The sequence below is a fragment of the Bombina bombina genome, chromosome 4, assembly GCF_027579735.1.
Source record: "Bombina bombina isolate aBomBom1 chromosome 4, aBomBom1.pri, whole genome shotgun sequence".
NCBI lineage: Eukaryota > Metazoa > Chordata > Amphibia > Anura > Bombinatoridae > Bombina > Bombina bombina.
In genome coordinates, this window is record NC_069502.1 from 1,116,322,871 (window position 1) to 1,116,340,480 (window position 17,610).

Consider the following 17,610-nt stretch of genomic DNA (forward strand, 5'->3'; position numbering starts at 1 on the left):
TCACATGAGACTTCTCCAGCTTTGTTTGCTGAATCCATGGTACAGGGATTATACAAATATATCACAATTAGTATCCTTAAATCCCAATGTTTGACACTCTCTGACGTGGTGGTTAAATCACCAGCGTTTAGTTCAAGGGGCTTCTTTTGTTCGGCTAACCTGGACTATGATCACTACAGATGCAAGTCTTTCAGGTTGGGGAGCTGTTTGGGGATCTCTGACAGCACAAGGGGTTTGGAAATCTCAAGAGGTGAGATTACCAATCAATATTTTAGAACTCCGTGCAATTCTCAGAGCTCTTCAGTTTTGGCCTCTGTTGAAGAGAGAACCGTTCATTTGTTTTCAGACAGACAATATCACAAACAGTGGCATTTGTCAATCAGCAGGGTAGGACTCACAGTCCACAAGCTATGAAGAAGTATCTCGGATACTTGCTTGGGCGTAATCCAGCTCCTGTCGAATTTCTGCGGTGCATATCCCAGGTATAGACATTGGGAGGCAGTTTATCTCAGCTGTCAGACTTTACATCCGGGGGAGTGGTCCCTCCATCCAGATGTGTTTTCTCATATTGTTCAGATATGGGGTCTCCTAGAGATAGATCTGATGGCCTCTCATCTAAACAAGAGACTTCCCAGATGCCTGTCAAGGTCCAGGGATTTTCAGGCGGAAGCAATGGGTGCGCTGACACTTCCTTGGTGTGATCAACCTGCTTATATTTTCCCGCCTCTAGTTCTTCTTCCAAGAGTGATCTCCAAAATCATCATGGAACAATCGTGTGTTGCTGGTGGCTCCAGCATGGCCTCACAGGTTTTTGGTATGCGGGTCTTGTTCGGATGTCCAGTTGTTAACTTTGGCCACTTCCGTTAAGGCCGGACCTACTGTCTCAAGGTCCGTTTTTCCATCAGGTTCTCAAATCATTAAATTTGAAGGTATGGAAATTGATCGCTTAGTGCTAAGTCATAGAGGTTTCTCTGACTCAGTGATTAATATTGTTACAAGGTCGTAATTCTGTCTCTAGAAAGATTTATTATCGAGTTTGGAAGACTTACATTTCATGGTGCTCTTTTCATGAATTCTCTTGGAATTTTTTTAGAATTGTAAGAATTTTACAGTTTCTTCAGGATGGTTTGGATAAGGTTTTGTCTGCAAGTTTCTTGAAGGGACAAATCTCTGCTCTTTCTGTTTTATTTCACAAAAAGATTGCTAAACTTCCTGATATTCACTGTTTTGTACAGGCTTTAGTTCGTATTAACCCTGTCATTAAATCAATCTCTCCTCCTTGGAGTCTTAATTTGGTTTTGAGGGCTTTACAGGCTCCTCCATTTTGAGCATATGCATTCTTTGGACATTTAACTACTTTCTTGGAAAGTATTTGCGGACTTCATTTACATTTTTTCCTAAGGTTGTAAATTCTAACAACATTAGTAGAGAAATTGTTGTCCCTTCCTTGTGTCCTAATCCTAAGAATTCTTTGGAAAGATCCTTACATTCTTTGGATGTGGTGAGAGCTTTGAAATATTATTTTGAAGCTACTAAAGATTTCAGGAAGACTTTTAGTCTATTTGTTATATTTTCTGGTCCTAGGAAAGGTCAGAAGGCTTCTGCTATTTCCTTGGCTTCTTAGTTAAAGCTTTGGTTTCTTCAAGCTTATTGGAGTCGGGTCAGGCCCGTTTCTACATGTATAATGACATTTACTGTTTTTTTTACATATTCAGTTCTTGTACTTGATTTCATTTAGAAACATTACATGTTATTGCTTATATCATAAAGGTTATGACTGCTATTGTACCTTTAAATAAACTTACGAGGTCTTTTCAAAATTGTTAAAATTTAATTAATTTTGTTCTGACTGACAGCATTCTTTTTTATAGGTTTAGTAAATCTATATTTTATGATGTTGTTCTCATAAATTCTCTTGGCATTCTCTTAGAATTCTTAGAATTCTACAGTTTCTTCAGGATAGTTTGGTTTAAGATTTGTCTAAGTATTTTTTAGAGACATATCTTTGCTTTTTCTGTTTCTTTTTATAAGAAAAGATTACTATTTTTCCTGACATTTACTATTTTGTTCAAACTTTGGTTCGTATCAAGTCTGTTATTTAATCTATTTCTCCTCCTTGGAATCTTAAATTGGTTTTTTTTATGGCTTTGCAGGCTCTTTCATTTGAGCCTATGCATACTTTGAATATTAGACTACTTTCTTGGAAAGTATTGTTCATTTTTAGGCTATCTCTTCAGCTAGAAGAGTTTTCTTATTTGTCTGCTCTCTCTTGTCAGTCTCTGATTTTTCATCAGGATAAGGCTGTTTTGCGGACTTCGTTTAAATTTTATCCTAAGAATTCTTTTTAGAGATCTTTACATTCTTTGGATATTTTAAGAGCTTTGAATTATTATGTTGAAGCTTCTATAGGTTTCAGGAAGACTTCTAGTCTATTTGTTGTTTTTTCTGGTCCTAGGACAGTCTTCTCTTTAGAGTATTACAGCTCATTCTACTAGTTCAGTTGTCACTTCTTGGGCTTTTAAGAATAAAGCTTTAGTTGTTTAGTTTTGCAAAGCAACAACTTGGTCTTCTTTGCATACATTTACTAAATTTTACCATTCTGATGTATTTGCTTCTTTTGTGCTTTTTTTGTGCTTAACCAGGAATGATCAATACCACAATAGCTTGTTCTCTGGCAAATAGCCACCTGGGAACAGCTTCTTTTTGCCCAATTGTGCTTCACTGAAGTATATCAGTCTGATCTCGCCTATGCAAGTCATTACAACCCTCAAATACCAGACAATCCTTATCTGAAGGAGGAACATGGCAACCCCCAGATGATCCTTTCAACCTTCTTTGGGCCTGGCCCTGCCCAATATGCCTAGAGGGATATGGCTATATCTCACTGATGAGACCCAAAGAAGGCTGAAAAGATTGTCAGTAAAACCACATCGGCAAATTACTGAACTACACCATCAAAAACATTTGCAAGGAGACTAAGGATTCTATTATGTGCTTTAGCAATCAATATATATCACTTTAAACTATTCTGAATACATTTTTAATTAATTTAATTAAATACAGGGAGTGCACAATTATTAGGCAAATGAGTATTTTGACCACATCATCCTCTTTATGCATGTTGTCTTACTCCAAGCTGTATAGGTTCGAAAGCCTACTACCAATTAAGCATATTAGGTGATGTGCATCTCTGTAATGAGAAGGGGTGTGGTCTAATGACATCAACACCCTATATCAGGTGTGCATAATTATTAGGCAACTTCCTTTCCTTTGGCAAAATGGGTCAAAAGAAGGACTTGACAGGCTCAGAAAAGTCAAAAATAGTGAGATATCTTGCAGAGGGATGCAGCACTCTTAAAATTGCAAAGCTTCTGAAGCGTGATCATCGAACAATCAAGCGTTTCATTCAAAATAGTCAACAGGGTCGCAAGAAGCGTGTGGAAAAACCAAGGCGCAAAATAACTGCCCATGAACTGAGAAAAGTCAAGCGTGCAGCTGCCAAGATGCCACTTGCCACCAGTTTGGCCATATTTCAGAGCTGCAACATCACTGGAGTGCCCAAAAGCACAAGGTGTGCAATACTCAGAGACATGGCCAAGGTAAGAAAGGCTGAAAGACGACCACCACTGAACAAGACACACAAGCTGAAACGTCAAGACTGGGCCAAGAAATATCTCAAGACTGATTTTTCTAAGGTTTTATGGACTGATGAAATGAGAGCGAGTCTTGATGGGCCAGATGGATGGGCCCGTGGCTGGATTGGTAAAGGGCAGAGAGCTCCAGTCCGACTCAGACGCCAGCAAGGTGGAGGTGGAGTACTGGTTTGGGCTGGTATCATCAAAGATGAGCTTGTGGGACCTTTTCGGGTTGAGGATGGAGTCAAGCTCAACTCCCAGTCCTACTGCCAGTTTCTGGAAGACACCTTCTTCAAGCAGTGGTACAGGAAGAAGTCTGCATCCTTCAAGAAAAACATGATTTTCATGCAGGACAATGCTCCATCACACGCGTCCAAGTACTCCACAGCGTGGCTGGCAAGAAAGGGTATAAAAGAAGAAAATCTAATGACATGGCCTCCTTGTTCATCTGATCTGAACCCCATTGAGAACCTGTGGTCCATCATCAAATGTGAGATTTACAAGGAGGGAAAACAGTACACCTCTCTGAACAGTGTCTGGGAGGCTGTGGTTGCTGCTACACGCAATGTTGATGGTGAACAGATCAAAACACTGACAGAATCCATGGATGGCAGGCTTTTGAGTGTCCTTGCAAAGAAAGGTGGCTATATTGGTCACTGATTTGTTTTTGTTTTGTTTTTGAATGTCAGAAATGTATATTTGTGAATGTTGAGATGTTATATTGGTTTCACTGGTAAAAATAAATAATTGAAATGGGTATATATTTGTTTTTTGTTAAGTTGCCTAATAATTATGCACAGTAATAGTCACCTGCACACACAGATATCCCCCTAAAATAACTAAAAACAAACTAAAAACTATTTCCAAAACTATTCAGCTTTGATATTAATGAGTTTTTTGGCTTCATTGAGAACATGGTTGTTGTTCAATAATAAAATTAATCCTCAAAAATACAACTTGCCTAATAATTCTGCACTCCCTGTAGTTATATTTATTTGCCATTGTTTGTTGGTGCATAATTGCCAACTTTTTTATAAATGATGTATATTATCTCAATGTACCCATCATAATTATATCTACAAACTAATTATATCATTTTGTTTGTATTTTATTTTTCAAAATCTAGCTTGCGCTATCTCCCTCGCCACGTAATCCTACTGAACCGATTGCTGTACAGAGCAACCAACAAATGGCATTAAAGGTTGAAGGAGTGATACAGCATGGCACCAAACCAGGGCTTTTCCGAAAGATCCAGTCAGTTTGTTTGAATGTTTCATCCGCATTGCAAAGTAAACCAGGCCAGGAGTATAAGGTAAGACTGCTATACATTTAAAGGGACATGAAACCCACAACCTTTCCTTATTGATTCAGATAGACTATACTGTTTTATTTTAAACAACTTTCCCATTTACTTCAATTATCTAAATAGCTTTAGTTCTCTTGATATCCCTTTTTTTTTTTTTTAAAGGGACAGTATACTGTAAAATAGTTTTTCCCTTAATGTGTTTACAATTGCTTTTTTTACCAACTGCAGAGTAAAAAATTTATGAAAATGAGCTTTTTAAGGTTTATTTCTGTATATTAAAGGGACAGTATACACTCATTTTCATATAACTGCATGTAATAGACACTACTATAAAGAATAAGATGCACAGATACCGATATAAAAATCCAGTATAAAACTGTTTAAAAACTTACTTAGAAGCTTTCAGTTTAGCTTTGTTGAAAAGGTAGCTGGAAAGCCCACTGCAAGTGGCAAATAAGACACTCCCCCCTCCCCCTTCTTTTGCATATGAAAAGACCCTTTACACAAACAGGAGCAAGCTGGAGAAGGTATACATCAGTACTCACATAAAACTTTGGGGCTTGGTTAGGAGTCTGAAAATCTGAGCAATGTTATTTAAAAATAAGCAAAACTAAACATTTTTTTAAAAAAAAAACTACATGGGCTATATAAATAGATCATCTACAAAACATTTATGCAAAGAAAAAATGAGTGTATAATGTCCCTTTAAAGCTCTTATTTTGTGTTTTGAAGCCACAGCCTAATAAAATAGGTTGAGCTTTTAGGTATAATCAGATCTCATTACTGTATCACATTGTGCACATATACCTGCTTCTTTATCTTATATCTGTCCTTAAAACAATCACCAATACTTTGAGAAAACAATGGAAAATCAACATTGTATTACCTTATCTCTGCTTTATCACACCGGGAGTGTAATTTCTTCTGCTGGCTGTGTTTACAAAGTTTATCTATAGCTGGTACGCGCGGTCACAAACTTTCAGAATAGGTGGGGATACCACATGATAAATTAACAATTTCAAATGCCAATATAAGGGTAAAGGAGCTACTTGTAAACAATTTAAAACACTCCAGCAGGTAAAGTGGATTATTGGGAACAAATTAAAGGGGAGAAAAATTTTGAGTAAACTGTCCCTTTACGCATACCTAGGTAGGCTCAGGAGCTGGGAGTTAGCTTCTGATTGGTGGCTTCACATAAACGCCTCTTTCTTTCATGTAATTAGCAAGAGTCCATGAGCTAGTGACGTATGGGATATACATTCCTACCAGGAGGGGCAAAGTTTCCCAAACCTCAAAATGCCTATAAATACACTCCTCACCACACCCACAAATCAATCTGTTTTACAAACTTTGCCTCCCATGGAGGTGGTGAAGTAAGTTTGTGCTAGATTCTACGTTGATATGCGCTTCGCAGCAGGCTGGAGCCCGGTTTTCCTCTCAGTGTGCAGTGAATGTCAGAGGGATGTGAGGAGAGTATTGCCTATTTGAATTCAATGGTCTCCTTCTACGGGATCTTTTTCATAGGTTCTCTGTTATCGGTCGTAGAGATTCATCTCTTACCTCCCTTTTCAGATCGAAGATATACTCTTATATACCATTACCTCTGCTGATTCTCGTTTCAGTACTGGTTTGGCTTTCTACTACATGTAGATGAGTGTCCTGGGGTAAGTAAATCTTATTTTTTGTGACACTCTAAGCTATGGTTGGGCACTTTTATGTTAAAGTTCTAAATATATGTGTTTAAACATTTATTTGCCTTGATTCAGGATGATCAATATTCCTTATTTCAGACAGACAGTTTCATTATTTGGGATAATGCATATGAATTATCAATTTTTTTTTTCTTACCTTTAAATTGACTTTTTTCTCTGTGGGCTGTTAGGCTCGCGGGGGCTGAAAATGCTTCATTTTATTGCGTCATTCTTGGTGCTGACTTTTTTGGCGCAAAAAATTTCTTTGTCATTTCCGGCGTCATACTTGTCGCCGGAAGTTGTTCGTGATTGCGTAATTTTTTTGACGTTTTGTGCCAAAAATGTTGGCGTCACCGGATGTGGCGTCATTCTCGGCGCCAAAAGCATTTAGGCGCCAATAATGTGGGCGTCTTTTTTTGGCGCTAAAAAATGTGGGCGTCATTTTTGTCTCCACCTTTTTTCCCATTATTTAAGTCTCATTTCTTCTGTTAAGTGTGATCAGTCCACGGGTCATCATTACTTCTGGGATATTACTCCTCCCCAACAGGAAGTGCAAGAGGATTCACCCAGCAGAGCTGCATATAGCTCCTCCCCTCTACGTCACTCCCAGTCATTCTCTTGCACCCAACGACTAGATAGGATGTGTGAGAGGACTATGGTGATTATACTTAGTTTTATATCTTCAATCAAAAGTTTGTTATTTTAAAATAGCACCGGAGTGTGTTATTATCTCTCTGGCAGAGTTTGAAGAAGAATCTACCAGAGTTTTTGTTATGATTTTAGCCGGAGTAGTTAAGATCATATTGCTGTTTCTCGGCCATCTGAGGAGAGGTAAACTTCAGATCAGGGGACAGCGGGCAGATGAATCTGCATAGAGGTATGTAGCAGTTTTTATTTTCTGACAATGGAATTGATGAGAAAATCCTGCCATACCGATATAATGTCATGTATGTATACTTTACACTTCAGTATTCTGGGGAATGGTACTTCACTAGAATTACACTGTAAGAAATACATAAAGCTGTTTAATAACTAGAGATTATGTTTAACGTTTTTGCTGGAATGTAAAATCGTTTTCATTTACTGAGGTACTGAGTGAATAAATGTTTGGGCACTATTTTTCCACTTGGCAGTTGCTTAATCTGTTTTCTGACAGTTTCTGTTCTCCCTCACTGCTGTGTGTGAGGGGGAGGGGCCGTTTTTTGGCGCTTTTACTACGCATCAAATATTTCAGTCAGCAACTCATTGTATTCCCTGCATGATCCGGTTCATCTCTACAGAGCTCAGGGGTCTTCAAAACTTATTTTAAGGGAGGTAATTTCTCTCAGCAGAGCTGTGAGAATTATAGTTTGACTGAGATAAAAAACGTTTATTCTGTAATTTGTTTCCTGCTTTCAGAATTTGTTATCTTTGCTAATGGGATTAAACCTTTGCTAAAGTTGTGTTATTTACAAGGATTGAGGCTATAACTGTTTCAATTTATTAATTTTCAACTGTCATAGATCTTCTGTGCTTCTTAAAGGCACAGTACGTTTTAATATTATTCTAATTGAATTGTATTTCCAAGTTACAAGTTTATTTGCTAGTGTGTTAAACATGTCTGATTCAGAGGATGATACCTGTGTCATTTGTTGCAATGCCAAAGTGGAGCCCAATAGAAATTTATGTACTAACTGTATTGATGCTACTTTAAATAAAAGTCAATCTGTACAAATTGAACAAATTTCACCAAACAACGAGGGGAGAGTTATGCCGACTAACTCGCCTCACGTGTCAGTACCTACATCTCCCGCTCAGAGGGAGGTGCGTGATATTGTAGCGCCGAGTACATCTGGGCGGCCATTACAAATCACATTACAGGATATGGCTACTGTTATGACTGAGGTTTTGGCTAAATTACCAGAACTAAGAGGTAAGCGTGATCACTCTGGGGTGAGAACAGAGTGCGCTGATAATATTAGGGCCATGTCAGACACTGCGTCACAGGTGGCAGAACATGAGGACGGAGAACTTCATTCTGTGGGTGACGGTTCTGATCCAAACAGACTGGATTCAGATATTTCAAATTTTAAATTTAAACTGGAAAACCTCCGTGTATTACTAGGGGAGGTGTTAGCGGCTCTGAATGATTGTAACACAGTTGCAATACCAGAGAAAATGTGTAGGTTGGATAAATATTTTGCGGTACCGACGAGTACTGAAGTTTTTCCTATACCTAAGAGACTTACTGAAATTGTTACTAAGGAGTGGGATAGACCCGGTGTGCCGTTCTCACCCCCTCCGATATTTAGAAAAATGTTTCCAATAGACGCCACCACAAGGGACTTATGGCAAACGGTCCCTAAGGTGGAGGGAGCAGTTTCTACCTTAGCTAAGCGTACCACTATCCCGGTGGAGGATAGCTGTGCTTTTTCAGATCCAATGGATAAAAAGTTAGAGGGTTACCTTAAGAAAATGTTTGTTCAACAAGGTTTTATATTGCAACCCCTTGCATGCATTGCGCCGATCACGGCTGCAGCGGCATTCTGGATTGAGTCTCTGGAAGAGAACATTGGTTCAGCTACTCTGGAGGGAGGCGGACAAAGCCAAAGCCAAGACTAGACAGTCTAATTTTCGTTCCTTTCGTAATTTCAAAGCAGGAGCAGCATCAACTTCCTCTGCACCAAAACAGGAAGGAGCTGTTGCTCGCTACAGACAAGGCTGGAAACCTAACCAGTCCTGGAACAAGGGCAAGCAGACTAGGAAACCTGCTGCTGCCCCTAAAACAGCATGAATTGAGGGCCCCCGATCCGGGATCGGATCTAGTGGGGGGCAGACTTTCTCTCTTCGCCCAGGCTTGGGCAAGAGATGTTCAGGATCCCTGGGCGCTAGAGATAATATCTCAGGGATACCTTCTGGACTTCAAATACTCTCCTCCAAGAGAGAGATTTCATCTGTCAAGATTGTCAACAATCCAGACAAAGAAAGAGGCGTTTCTACGCTGCGTACAAGAGCTCTTGTTAATGGGAGTAATCCATCCAGTTCCACGATCGGAACAGGGACAGGGGTTTTACTCAAATCTGTTTGTGGTTCCCAAAAAAGAGGGAACTTTCAGACCAATCCTGGACTTAAAGATCCTAAACAAATTCCTAAGAGTTCCATCGTTCAAGATGGAGACTATTCGGACAATTTTACCTATGATCCAAGAGGGTCAGTACATGACCACTGTAGATTTAAAAGATGCTTACCTTCACATACCGATTCACAAAGATCAGTATCGGTACCTAAGGTTTGCCTTCCTAGACAGGCATTACCAGTTTGTGGCTCTTCCATTCGGATTGGCTACAGCTCCAAGAATCTTCACAAAGGTTCTGGGTGCTCTTCTGGCGGTACTAAGACCGCGGGGAATCTCGGTAGCTCCATACCTAGACGACATTCTGATACAAGCTTCAAGCTTTCAAACTGCCAAGTCTCATACAGAGTTAGTGCTGGCATTTCTAAGGTCACATGGATGGAAGGTGAACGAAAAGAAAAGTTCACTCGTTCCACTCACAAGAGTTCCCTTCCTGGGGACTCTTATAGATTCTGTAGAAATGAAGATTTACCTGACAGAGGACAGGCTAACAAGACTTCAAAGTGCTTGCCGCACCCTTCATTCCATTCAACACCCGTCAGTGGCTCAATGCATGGAGGTAATCGGCTTAATGGTAGCGGCAATGGACATAGTTCCCTTTGCACGCTTACACCTCAGACCACTGCAACTGTGCATGCTAAGTCAGTGGAATGGGGATTACTCAGACTTATCCCCTTCTCTGAATCTGGATCAAGAGACCAGAAATTCTCTTCTATGGTGGCTTTCTCGGCCACATCTGTCCAGGGGGATGCCATTCAGCAGACCAGACTGGACAATTGTAACAACAGACGCCAGCCTTCTAGGTTGGGGTGCCGTCTGGAATTCTCTGAAGGCTCAGGGACAATGGAGTCAGGAGGAGAGTCTCCTGCCAATAAACATTCTGGAATTGAGAGCAGTTCTCAATGCCCTCCTGGCTTGGCCCCAGTTGACAACTCGGGGGTTCATCAGGTTTCAGTCGGACAACATCACGACTGTAGCTTACATCAACCATCAGGGAGGGACAAGAAGCTCCCTAGCAATGATGGAAGTAACAAAGATAATTCGCTGGGCAGAGTTTCACTCTTGCCACCTGTCAGCAATCCACATCCCGGGAGTGGAGAACTGGGAGGCGGATTTCTTAAGTCGTCAGACTTTTCATCCGGGGGAGTGGGAACTTCATCCGGAGGTCTTTGCCCAAATACTTCGACGTTGGGGCAAACCAGAGATAGATCTCATGGCGTCTCGAAAGAACGCCAAGCTTCCTCGTTACGGGTCCAGATCCAGGGATCCAGGAGCAGTCCTGATAGATGCTCTGACAGCACCTTGGGACTTCAGGATGGCTTACGTGTTTCCACCCTTCCCGTTGCTTCCTCGATTGATTGCCAGAATCAAACAAGAGAGAGCATCAGTGATTCTAATAGCACCTGCGTGGCCACGCAGGACTTGGTATGCAGACCTGGTGGACATGTCATCCTGTCCACCTTGGTCTCTACCTCTGAAACAGGACCTTCTGATACAGGGTCCCTTCAAACATCAAAATCTAACTTCTCTGAAGCTGACTGCTTGGAAATTGAACGCTTGATTTTATCAAGACGTGGGTTTTCTGAGTCAGTTATTGATACCTTAATACAGGCTAGGAAACCTGTTACCAGAAAGATTTACCATAAGATATGGCGTAAATACCTATATTGGTGTGAATCCAAAGGTTACTCTTGGAGTAAGGTTAGGATTCCTAGGATATTGTCTTTTCTGCAAGAAGGTTTAGAAAAGGGGTTATCTGCTAGTTCATTAAAGGGACAGATCTCAGCTCTGTCCATTCTGTTACACAAACGTCTGTCAGAAGTTCCTGACGTCCAGGCTTTTTGTCAGGCTTTGGCCAGGATTAAGCCTGTGTTTAAAACTGTTGCTCCACCATGGAGTTTAAACCTTGTTCTTAATGTTTTACAGGGCGTTCCGTTTGAACCCCTTCATTCCATTGATATAAAGTTATTATCTTGGAAAGTTCTATTTTTAATGGCTATTTCCTCGGCTCGAAGAGTCTCTGAATTATCAGCCTTACATTGTGATTCTCCTTATTTGATTTTTCATTCGGATAAGGTAGTCCTGCGTACTAAACCTGGGTTCTTACCTAAGGTAGTTACTAACAGGAATATCAATCAAGAGATTGTTGTTCCTTCTTTATGTCCAAATCCTTCTTCAAAGAAGGAACGTCTACTGCACAACCTGGATGTAGTCCGTGCTCTAAAATTTTACTTACAGGCAACTAAGGAATTTCGACAAACGTCTTCTCTGTTTGTCATTTACTCTGGGCAGAGGAGAGGTCAAAAAGCTTCCGCTACCTCTCTTTCTTTTTGGCTTCGTAGCATAATTCGTTTAGCTTATGAGACTGCTGGACAGCAGCCTCCTGAAAGAATTACAGCTCATTCTACTAGAGCTGTGGCTTCCACTTAGGCCTTCAAGAATGAGGCCTCTGTTGAACAGATTTGCAAGGCTGCAACTTGGTCTTCGCTTCATACTTTTTCCAAATTTTACAAATTTGACACTTTTGCTTCATCGGAGGCTATTTTTGGGAGAAAGGTTCTTCAGGCAGTGGTTCCTTCTGTATAAAGAGCCTGCCTATCCCTCCCGTCATCCGTGTACTTTTGCTTTGGTATTGGTATCCCAGAAGTAATGATGACCCGTGGACTGATCACACTTAACAGAAGAAAACATAATTTATGCTTACCTGATAAATTCCTTTCTTCTGTAGTGTGATCAGTCCACGGCCCGCCCTGTTTTTAAGGCAGGTAAATATTTTTTAATTTATACTCCAGTCACCACTTCACCCTTGGCTTTTCCTTTCTCGTTGGTCCTTGGTCGAATGACTGGGAGTGACGTAGAGGGGAGGAGCTATATGCAGCTCTGCTGGGTGAATCCTCTTGCACTTCCTGTTGGGGAGGAGTAATATCCCAGAAGTAATGATGACCCGTGGACTGATCACACTACAGAAGAAAGGAATTTATCAGGTAAGCATAAATTATGTTTTTTCTTTTGCTTCTGGTTACTAGAGGCTTGTTCATTGGCATTTTTTCCCATTCCTGAAACTGTCATTTAAGGAATTTGATAGATTTTGCTTTATATGTTGTTTTTTCTCTTACATATTGCAAGATGTCTCAGATTGACCCTGGATCAGAAGCTACTTCTGGAAAATCGCTGCTTGATGCTTGTGCTACCAAAGTTAAGTGCATTTGTTGTAAACTTGTGGTATCTGTTCCTCCGGCTGTAGTTTGTGATGAATGTCATGATAAACTTGCTAATGCAGATTCAATTTCCATTAGTAATATTCCATTACCTGTTGCTGTTCCATCAACATCTAATACTCAGGATGTTCCTGTTAATATAAGAGATTTTGTTTCTAAATCTATTAGGAAGGCTATGTCTGTTATTTCTCCTTCCAGTAAGCGTAAAAAGTCTTTTAAAACTTCTCATTTCTCAGATGAATTTTTAAATGAACATCATCATTCTGATTTGTCTGTTTCTGATGAGGATTTTTCTGGTTCAGAGGATTCTGTCTCAGATATTGACACTGATAAATCTTCATATTTATTTAAAATGGAATTTATTAGTTCTTTACTTAAAGAAGTTTTAATCGCTTTAGAAATTGAGGATTCTAGTCCTCTTGATACTAAATCTAATAAGCGTTTAAATTCGGTTTTTAAACCTCCTGTAGTTATTACGGAAGTTTTTCCTGTCCCTGATGCTATTTCTGAAGTAATTTCTAGAGAATGGAATAATCTGGGTAATTCTTTTACTCTTTCTAAGAGATTTAAGAAATTGTATCCTGTGCCATCTGACAGATTAGAGTTTTGGGACAAAATCCCTAAAGTTGATGGGGCTATCTCTACTCTTGCTAAGCTTACTACTATTCCTACGGCAGATAGTACTTCCTTTAAGGATCCTTTAGATAGGAAGATTGATTCCTTTCTAAGGAAAGCTTATTTATGTTCAGGTAATCTTCTTAGGCCTGCTATTTCTTTGGCTGATGTTGCTGCAGCTTCCACTTTTTGGTTGGAGGCTTTGGCACAACAAGTGTCAGATCATAATTCTCATAGCATTGTTAAACTTCTTCAACATGCTAATAACTTTATTTGTGATGCCATCTTTGATATCATCAGAGTTGATGTCAGGTATATGTCTTTAGCTATTCTAGCTAGAAGAGCTTTATGGCTTAAAACTTGGAATGCTGATATGTCTTCTAAGTCAACTTTGCTTTCCCTTTCTTTCCAAGGTAATAAATTGTTTGGTTCTCAGTTGGATTCTATTATTTCAACTGTTACTGGGGGGAAAGGAACTTTTTTACCTCAGGATAAAAAATCTAAAGGTAAATATAGGGCTGCTAATCGTTTTCGTTCCTTTCGTCAGAATAAGGAACAGAAGCCTGATCCTTCCCCTAAAGGAACGGTTTCTGTTTGGAAACCGTCTCCAGTCTGGAATAAATCCAAGCCTTTTAGAAAGCCAAAGTCAGCTCCCAAGTCCACATGAAGGTGCGGCCCTCATTCCAGCGCAGCTGGTAGGGGGCAGATTACGATTTTTCAAAGAAATTTGGGTCAAATCGATTCACAGTCTTTGGATTCAGAACATTGTTTCACAAGGGTACAGAATAGGTTTCAAGGTAAGGCCACCTGCAAGAAGATTTTTTCTTTCTCGCATTCCAATAAACCCAGTGAAGGCTCAGGCATTTCTGAAATGTGTTTCAGATCTAGAGTTGGCTGGAGTAATTGTGCCAGTTCCAGTTCTGGAACAGGGGCTGGGTTTTTACTCAAATCTATTCATTGTACCAAAGAAGGAGAATTCCTTCAGACCAGTTCTGGATTTAAAAATATTGAATCATTATGTAAGGATACCAACATTCAAAATGGTAACTATAAGGACTATTCTGCCTTTTGTTCAGCAAGGGCATTATATGTCCACAATAGATTTGCAGGATGCATATCTGCATATTCCGATTCATCCAGATCACTTTCAGTTTCTGAGATTCTCTTTTCTAGACAAGCATTACCAATTTGTGGCTCTGCCGTTCGGCCTAGGAAAGGCTCAGAGGATTTTTTCAAAAGTTCTCGGTGCCCTTCTATCTGTAATCAGAGAACAGGGTATTGTGGTATTTCCTTATTTGGACGATATCTTGGTACTTGCTCAGTCTTCACATTTAGCAGAATCTCATACGAATCGACTTGTGTCGTTTCTTCAAGAACATGGTTGGAGGATCAATTTACCAAAGAGTTCATTGATTCCTCAGACAAGGGGGGTAACCTTTTTAGGTTTCCAAATAGATTCAGTGTCCATGACTTTGTCTCTGACGGACAAGAGACGTCTGAAATTGATTTCAGCCTGTCGAAACCTTCGGTTTCAATCATTCCCTTCGGTAGCCTTATGCATGGAAATTCTAGGTCTTATGACTGCTGCATCGGACGCGATCCCCTTTGCTCGTTTTCACATGCGACCTCTTCAGCTCTGTATGCTGAACCAGTGGTGCAGGGATTATACAAAGATATCACAGTTAATATCTTTAAATCCGATTGTACGACACTCTCTGACGTGGTGGACAGATCACCATTGTTTAATTCAAGGGGCTTCTTTTGTTCTTCCAACCTGGACTGTGATCTCAACAGATGCGAGTCTGACAGGTTGGGGAGCGGTATGGGGGTCTCTGACAGTGCAGGGGGTTTGGGAATCTCAGGAGGCGAGATTACCAATCAACATATTGGAACTCCGTGCGATTTTCAGAGCTCTTCAGTCGTGGCCTCTTCTGAAGAGAGAATCGTTCATTTGTTTTCAGACGGACAATGTCACCACCGTGGCATATATCAATCATCAAGGGGGGACTCACAGTCCTCTGGCTATGAAATAAGTATCTCGAATACTTGTATGGGCGGAATCCAGCTCCTGTCTAATTTCTGTTGTTCACATCCCAGGTATAGACAATTGGGAAGCGGATTATCTCAGTCGCCAGACGTTGCATCCGGGTGAATGGTCTCTTCACCCAGAGGTATTTCTTCAGATTGTTCAAATCTGGGGTCTTCCAGAAATAGATCTGATGGCTTCTCATCTAAACAAGAAACTTCCCAGGTATCTGTCCAGATCCAGGGATCCTCAGGCGGAGGCAGTGGATGCATTATCGCTTCCTTGGAAGTATCACCCTGCCTATATCTTTCCGCCTCTAGTTCTTCTTCCAAGAGTGATTTCCAAGATTCTAAAGGAGCGTTCGTTTGTACTGCTGGTGGCTCCAGCATGGCCTCACAGGTTTTGGTATGCGGATCTTGTTCGGATGGCCAGTTGCCAACCTTGGACTCTTCCGTTAAGACCAGACCTTCTATCTCAAGGCCCATTTTTCCATCAGGATCTCAAATCATTAAATTTGAAGGTATGGAGATTGAACGCTTGATTCTTAGTCATAGAGGTTTCTCTGACTCCGTAATTAATACTATGTTACAGGCTCGTAAATCTGTGTCTAGGAAGATATATTATCGAGTCTGGAAGACTTACATTTATTGGTGTTCTTCTCATCAATTTTCCTGGCATTCTTTTAGAATTCCTAGAATTTTACAGTTTCTTCAGGATGGTCTGGATAAAGGTTTGTCTGCCAGTTCCTTGAAAGGACAAATTTCTGCTCTTTCTGTGCTGTTTCACAGAAAGATTGCTAATCTTCCTGATATTTATTGTTTTGTACAGGCGAATCAAACCTGTCATTAAGTCAATTTCTCCTCCTTGGAGTTTGAATTTGGTTCTGGGAGCTCTACAGGTTCCTCCTTTTGAACCTATGCATTCTCTAGATATTAAATTACTTTCTTGGAAAGTTTTGTTTCTTTTGCCCATCTCTTCTGCTAGAAGAGTTTCTGAGTTATCTGTCTGCTAGAAGAGTTTCTGAGTTATCTGCTCTTTCTTGTGAATCTCCTTTTCTGATTTTTCATCAGGATAAGGCAGTGTTGCGGACTTCATTTAAATTTTTACCTAAGGTTGTGAATTCTAACAACATTAGTAGAGAGATTGTGGTTCCTTCATTGTGTCCTAATCCTAAGAATTCTAAGGAAAGATCATTACATTCTTTGGATGTAGTAAGAGCTTTGAAATATTATGTTGAAGCTACTAAGGATTTCCGAAAGACTTCTAGTCTATTTGTTATCTTTTCTGGTTCTAGGAAAGGTCAGAAGGCTTCTGCCATTTCTTTGGGTCTTGGTTAAAGTCTTTGATTCATCATGCTTATGTTGAGTCTCTGCCTCAAAGGATTACAGCTCATTCAACTAGGTCAGTTTCTACTTCCTGGGCATTTAGGAATGAAGCTTCGGTTGATCAGATTTGCAAAGCAGCAACCTGGTCTTCTTTGCATACTTTTACTAAATTCTACCATTTTGATGTGTTTTCTTCTTCTAAAGCAGTTTTTGGTAGAAAAGTACTTCAGGCAGCTGTTTCAGTTTGATTCTTCTGCTTATAATTTCAGTTTTTTTCATTATAAGATTTAAACTTCGTTTGGGGTGTGGATTATTTTTCAGCGGAATTGGCTGTCTTTATTTTATCCCTCCCTCTCTAGTGACTCTTGCGTGGAAGTTCCACATCTTGGGTATTTATTATCCCATACGTCACTAGCTCATGGACTCTTGCTAATTACATGAAAGAAAACATAATTTATGTAAGAACTTACCTGATAAATTAATTTCTTTCATATTAGCAAGAGTCCATGAGACCCACCCTTTTTTGTGGTGATTTTGATTTTTTTGTATAAAGCACAACTATTCCAATTCCTTATTTTTTATGCTTTCGCACTTTTTTTCTTATCACCCCACTTCTTGGCTATTCGTTAAACTGATTTGTGGGTGTGGTGAGGGGTGTATTTATAGGCATTTTGAGGTTTGG

The 17,610-nt window shown here is 40.0% G+C and overlaps 1 protein-coding gene across 1 annotated transcript in view; it reads left to right on the plus strand.

Annotated features, from left to right (window-relative positions):
- INTS7 (integrator complex subunit 7) overlaps positions 1-17,610 on the plus strand; it is a 214,713-nt gene that overhangs the window by 169,164 nt on the left and 27,939 nt on the right. The window contains exon 19 of the mRNA XM_053712433.1: positions 4,762-4,947. Within this exon, the coding sequence (XP_053568408.1) occupies positions 4,762-4,947 (186 nt within the window). The remainder of the gene's footprint in view (positions 1-4,761; positions 4,948-17,610) is intronic.